The sequence below is a fragment of the Daktulosphaira vitifoliae genome, unplaced genomic scaffold, assembly GCF_025091365.1.
Source record: "Daktulosphaira vitifoliae isolate Bord-2020 unplaced genomic scaffold, ASM2509136v1 Scaffold_137, whole genome shotgun sequence".
In the NCBI taxonomy this organism is placed as follows: Eukaryota; Metazoa; Arthropoda; class Insecta; order Hemiptera; family Phylloxeridae; genus Daktulosphaira; species Daktulosphaira vitifoliae.
The window spans coordinates 5,250-12,195 of NW_026099706.1; the positions used below are offsets into that span (position 1 = coordinate 5,250).

General features: G+C 29.8%; 1 protein-coding gene across 28 annotated transcripts in view; it reads right to left on the minus strand.

Moving 5' to 3' along the window:
* Positions 1-2,497: 2,497 nt before the first annotated feature.
* Positions 2,498-6,946, minus strand: part of LOC126909134 (uncharacterized) — an 18,093-nt gene continuing 13,644 nt past the window's right edge. For 2 of the 28 annotated variants that reach the window (XM_050691539.1, XM_050691523.1), the window contains 8 exons: positions 4,866-4,907; positions 4,644-4,685; positions 4,452-4,490; positions 4,268-4,306; positions 4,084-4,122; positions 3,900-3,938; positions 2,883-2,919; positions 2,502-2,821 (listed from right to left, as the gene is read on the minus strand). In XM_050691539.1, the coding sequence (XP_050547496.1) occupies positions 2,803-2,821; positions 2,883-2,919; positions 3,900-3,938; positions 4,084-4,122; positions 4,268-4,306; positions 4,452-4,490; positions 4,644-4,685; positions 4,866-4,907 (296 nt within the window). In that variant the 3' untranslated portion in view covers positions 2,502-2,802. Of the gene's footprint in view, positions 2,822-2,882; positions 2,920-3,895; positions 3,939-4,083; positions 4,123-4,267; positions 4,307-4,451; positions 4,491-4,643; positions 4,686-4,865; positions 4,908-6,946 lie in introns of those variants that run through there. The other 26 variants (XR_007704941.1, XR_007704942.1, XM_050691540.1 and 23 more) reach the window with 25 other exon arrangements.

Sequence of the window (6,946 nt, forward strand, 5' to 3'; positions counted from 1 at the left end):
TGAAAACTTTCAAATTAGCTTATTTAGTAATGCAATCATACACTGAGATGGAAAATTGCTTCCTTCGTTAACTTCAAAAGATCTTGTTGACCGATTACCAATAATTATTTCTAGTGGGGATCATGAACAACTTCTAGGTGTACCAAAATTATCAGAAGGAACTGGAGAGGAACAGGCTATAAAAGTATATGAATCGATTAAAGAATGCGGTCTAAAAATTCAGTTGTAGCTGTTTGCTGTGATACTACGTCTTCAAACACCAGTAGATTAAAAGGCACATGTATATTACTAGAACAACGTCTTGAAAAAGATTTGTTGTATTTACTTTGTCGACATCATATTTATGAAATTGTTTTAAAAAGTATTTTTGAAGAAAAATTTGGTTCAACCTTAGGGCCTAATGTTCAACTTTTTAAAAAATTCCAATTTTTTTGGACAGTTTTCAAAAGTCTTTAAACGAGTGTTATAATCGGCAAACTCTTTGTGTTTAGAGAGTTTAATTCTAGGCTGCTGGTCATTAGACATCGAACAGTAAAATCCACAAACATCATATCCTGAACAAGAAGAATTGAAAAGTAATTTCACGTAGATAGTATCGCACCGTAATATACAGTTTTAATTTCTTACCTGAATTTTCATTGAGGCGATTTCATACGCCTTATACGTTTCATTTCCACTGTCCATTTTTGATCGAATACACATTGATACTAAACGTATAACCGAACAACAGCGTAAGTCGCAATCAGTGGAATGATTAAACTAAGCAAATTAATTTTGTGTGGACACTAAAGCTATTTAAAGTCACACATGGTCTGATTTTTTTTTTTGTAGATTTCATTCAACGCGTGAAAATACTACAACTCTCTTAAATTTTTGAAAAATGTATTAGTATAGTAAATTTTTTTACATATTAAAATGAGTTGTTTTTTTTTTTTAGTTTCACATATAAAAATAATTAATTATTCAATTTATCAAAGTACGATATCATTTGTAATATTTATATTACTATCTTGAAAATCATTAAAAAAAAAAACATTATTAGTCTAATTTCGTTTGTCAGCTATTTTGTTTAAATAACACCCGTTGACATTTCAATGGTACGTTCGTTCTACTGTTTCAATACGTTTTTCCAATATAAAAACACGATCATCGATTGCTATGTAATCTCGACCGAGCGCGTCAAAACGATTAGTTATTACAAACAAGTTGTTTTTTAAATTGTCGATGTTGTCCGCATCGTCGTATCCGATATCGCTGTCGCTACTGTTTACGATCTGATATCTGCTACTGTCAACGGTTTGTGTGAAATGCATTAAAATCAAAAAGATTGTTGCAGCCGTTATGCAAAAAAATAATCCGATACACGAAGCATCCATCTGTTTAATATGCTCCCACGACGTGTAAACAACAATTGACCTTGAAGTAATGCTGTTTCTGATATTGCGCCTACGCGTTATGCACGTGTTCAANGAATCCCCTGATGCAGTAACCTGTTTCTCCGTATGGTTTTTTTTATCAAACACAACGATTGTCAGAATGTCTGGAATTTTTAACGGAACCACATGGAAGGGGTATTCATCATTTACGAAACATTGACTTAAACTTAAACGAAAACGTCGGGGTGAATTGGCACGGCTGTATATAGGGTTGTGACATACCATACGCGCGGACTCGACGCGTACTATACGTACGTTGAACCGTTAGCGTGTAGGTACTCTGGAAAATGAACTTTTTTTTTTTTGACCGACCCGACTAACATATATGTTATATAGTTGGGATTGTGTAACGGGCCAGCCGTAGTAGGTTCAGGTATGACGTCATAGGGCTTACCTTGGGTCAGTGTTGAAGTGTGACGTCGGCCACCATAGGGCTTACCCCCTAATATTAATGTTTAGGTATGACGTCACAGCGGCTTACCCCTTTGGTCAATGATATGACGTCGTCAACTGGGGGATGACGTCACGAGCTGCACCTGGATGCAGTCCCCACGGGCGCCGTTGCCGGGGGTTGACGGAAGGTCAGGTGTGACGTCATCATGACGGAATGCATCTCACCTGTGCACCTATTGCACATTTACCCGGGAACAATAGATGAACAGCACCTTTGAGAGCCCGTACCGCCGCACACCTGTACACCTATTGTTTTCCACGAGAACAATAGATGACGTCATTGTCGGCACCTTTGAGAGCCCGTACCCGCTATTTATATACTACTCTCGTACTCATACCCTGAGTAATAATATTATTAATACAACAAAAATAGTAACTCACAGCTCACCCAGCGTTGTCAGGTTGGGTTTAAAGTCTGCGTTCAATTTCTATGCCATCGCCCTACTACGTGTTTAATATAATAATAATGTAGTTAAATATAATAATGTATATGGTAGTGTACTTAAAGGATTTTGCTGGATTATACGAAAACAATGTACTGCTATTCACTTAATATATTTATTAATTTATTAGAAAAATGTTAATGAGCCATACAGTTGATTTAACTCAGTTAACTCAGTTTACAATATTATAAATAACTGTAATAATAAACAAAAAATTACATTAATATTATATGGCCTTTTCATTTTTCGAAAATGAAAAATATACATAAATTTTTTTTTTTTATAAATAATAAAGCTATATTTTTAATAAAATTTTAATATTCTAACGTATTAATATTCTAACAATTACTAAAATAATATTAATAATGTAAAATATAGACAATATCAATATTTATTATTGTTAGAACATGGCAGACTCACCTTGTATACACACTAATACATTATATAATATTTCCATGACTAATCATTGTTTATGAAAAAAAATTGTACCTGTAAAAAAATGTTTATATTAAAACGTGAAGACGAAAATAGTTTTAGATATTTTGCTTACAATATTGGTGGTCTGTTACTTCCTTCGGTGTCATCGCCTAGTATGAAAATTAAAGTTCAAAATGTTAAAAAACTGTTTTGGTTAATTAGTAGAAATTTTATATATGTTAAATTATTAGTATTAATAAATATAGACAGTAATTATTACTGTTAATATTACTTATAATCTATTATTGTAAACAGTGAATTGTATTTTATTTAAATTGCATATTTTTAGATTTTAATATTCCAAAGTTGATATATTTTTATTATGTTCATGTTTTTTTAAAACTGGTATATAAACATACAAAATACTGCATTAATTTATAAACAAATTTAAATAGACATTGATTGTTAAATTCGGTGCCAATTAAATGTGGTAAAATTTCATTTCTCATATATAAGAAACAATGTTTTCATTATAAGGGAATATTTTCCAAAATTAATTAATTATGGTTATCAAGATTTATGAATATAATACCGTCCCTCTTATATATATAAGAGGAACGGTGTGGCCGAGTCTGTAACGCGACAGTGCTTAACGACACGCACTGCTTCAGGTTCGAAACTCTTGGGCGACTTCATTTGGCGAACGAGAGATCGGTTCGGTAATTGGAGTTGCCATCTCTATCTCTGACGACGGACTATCCCAACCCATCTCGGAATATTAATGGTTAAGAAATCTCCTCCTTTGGCGGAGGCCACTACGACCCTTAATGGGCTGATAAAGCAGTAAAAAAAAAAAAAAAAGGTATTCACGATATTATCATGACTTTAAATCTCTTCAAATAAAAAAAATAATTTTTTTGCAATATTCACGATTAATCACATTAAAAATATCACACTGATGTATAGGAATGTCGGATCATTCCTCANGATTACTCACATTAAAAATATCACACTGATGTATAGAAATGTCGGATCATTCCTCACAGTGTGATATTTCCTATGTTTTATGAAAATAAATAAAGCTTTATCTATATATTTTAATGAAAAAATCATTATTAAACAAAAGAATTGAGAGTATGTATAAACTTACATTGATTAGACAACGGATCTTCGGTTTCTGATGGAACAGCTAGATTATGTTCCATGTACATACAATTATTTATACATTTATATACGTTTTTAAATTAATTTTAGTTTTTTTTTTATTTTTATCTATATATTTTAATGAAAAAATCATTATTAAACAAAAGAATTGAGAGTATGTATAAACTTACATTGATTAGACAACGGATCTTCGGTTTCTGATGGAACAGCTAGATTATGTTCCATGTACATACAATTATTTATACATTTATATACGTTTTTAAATTAATTTTAGTTTTTTTTTTATTTTTATCTATATATTTTAATGAAAAAATCATTATTAAACAAAAGAATTGAGAGTATGTATAAACTTACATTGATTAGACAACGGATCTTCGGTTTCTGATGGAACAGCTAGATTATGTTCCATGTACATACAATTATTTATACATTTATATACGTTTTTAAATTAATTTTAGTTTTTTTTTTTTTTTTATCTATATATTTTAATGAAAAAATCATTATTAAACAAAAGAATTGAGAGTATGTATAAACTTACATTGATTAGACAACGGATCTTCGGTTTCTGATGGAACAGCTAGATTATGTTCCATGTACATACAATTATTTATACATTTATATACATTTTTAAATTAATTTTAGTTTTTTTTTTTATTTTTATCTGTATATTTTTATGAAAAATAATTATTTAACAAAAGAATTGCGACTACTATTCAACATATAAACTTACATTGATTAGACGTCGGAACTCCAAATTGTGGTCGAACATTATCTAGGTTTACACATACAATAATTTATACATTTTTTATACGTTTTTAAATTAACTTTAGTTATTTTTTTTATTTTAATTTGTATATTTTTATGAAAAAATATCTATTCAACAAAATAATTGCGAGTAGTATTCTTAATGAATTACATGTTTTTAATTATAATTTTTTATAAAGTAACATACTTTGTCTGGATGACGAAGCTCTAGCCATTTGTGGGACAAAACCTAGGATTACGCAAACAATTATTTATACATTAATTATACGTTTGAAAATTAATATAAGCTATTTTTTATTTAATATATATATATATATTTAAAATCTATACGATATATAATTTTAGCTTTGATACAGAGCTGAGAATGTATTGGTTTTAAAGTGTTGTGTTTTTTTGTTTGTCCATGAAAATCCTCAGCTCTCTCTATTTGTTTTTGTTTATGCATCAAAAGAACCCGATTTTAATATAGTTCAATATGAAGCACCGAAAATTTAAACAAAATTCGATCAATTTAAGACATTTAAAAAATATTCCAAAATTACATACCATAAAAAATAAGCTAACGTAAAATAAAATTAAAAAACAATTTTCTGAATACTGAAAATGTTCACTGATCCTAATGAAATTTTAGCCAACTATACTAGAGACAGTAAACTTTCTTATGATATTTCAATGAACAACTTAAGTACAGGAAGGGTTTGATAAAGACAATCCATATACAATTAAATATGTTTCAATTAAATTTTTGAAGTGTTCAGAAACATTTGATAATTTTTAACTTATATTAAATAATAGCTTTTGAAGGGTACTGTAATATTATAATAAAAATAAAATCGAGAATTTTAACACAAAAATAGCATATTATTTAAGGATTTAAATATTTTTTTGAAATCTCTTACAAAACCGTATATTTAATGAATTTTTATTATGGAATATACTGTACTACAGAAATATATTTTGTTAGTTGTGTGATCTCCACAGCTAAACTCTTTATTAATAATGATTATTTAAGAAAAATAAGCACGAATATCTATTATCAATAATTTAATCTTAATGATTAAAACAAACTTTATAAATACTTTTGTTTAAACCCTGATTATTAATGTTATGTTGTATAAGACGTATTGTATGATGTACGGGTTAGTTTATGATCGTTTCTGAAGTCTAAAACATGCAGGAGAAAGACGTAAGGATTAGACTGTATAAAATGAATAAAAATGTATTGGAAGAATATAAAACAACTAACTGTACTCTAACATAAATCATAAAATCTTATATATGTACTAATGGGGTAGGGAGGGCACTTAACACTAATGCCACACTGGCGCAAAGACAAATTAATAGTAATATATTTAAAAGTAATAAGATAATGACAAATAATATGATTAATAATAAGACAAATAATTAACTACATATCAATTACTGTAGTCGTAAAAATTACAAGAATGAACTGTTCTTGAATAACTTTGCCATCAAATGGTAAATACAATTCATTAACACCAATGGGATGTGATTAATCGCAAGGCGATGGGTACAGGCGAATTCACTATATTTACGTACTGAGGTACACGCGAATCTCTAGGGCGATTGTCTTTATAAAAAATAACTATTATTTATGAAAAGGCATCATAGAAAACTTTGACGAGGGCCAAAAATAGTAACAGCAACACATACACTACTACTCAAAGGATTTCTACATCGTTTGCGTACATAAACATACAGCGTAATGATTCTCTCGCACAACCGGTGGTGGTAGTGCGAGTACGGTTATCAGTCATAATAAATATAGTTAAAAAAAACTAAAAAACACGCTTTTAAACTATATTTATTTTTCACTTTTTAGTTTCATGTTATGATAGTAGTTAATATCAATGTCATGGTTGTAACGGGTAACGGGAAATCAGGGTTCGATTCCCGAGAGGGAGTCTAAGAAACGACTACCACATCCAAGGAAAGCAGCAGGCGCGCAACGTGGTGGTAGTGACGAAAAATGACATACGGGAATCATCCCCCGTATCGGAATGAATATACTACATATCTCTTAATGAGTATAAAGCGTATTAATATATAAATTTTAATAATAATTAGAATATATATATATATATACATGTAAAGCGACTTAAGTACGTAAACGTATCACGCATGAGGTATAGCCGTGTTTTGTGGGCGGGAGTGGCGGGGGGAACATTATACACGAGGCATATACGGCGGCAGCGGCGTCGGCTGTAGGAATATATAAATGAATATTAATATATGAATATATATATT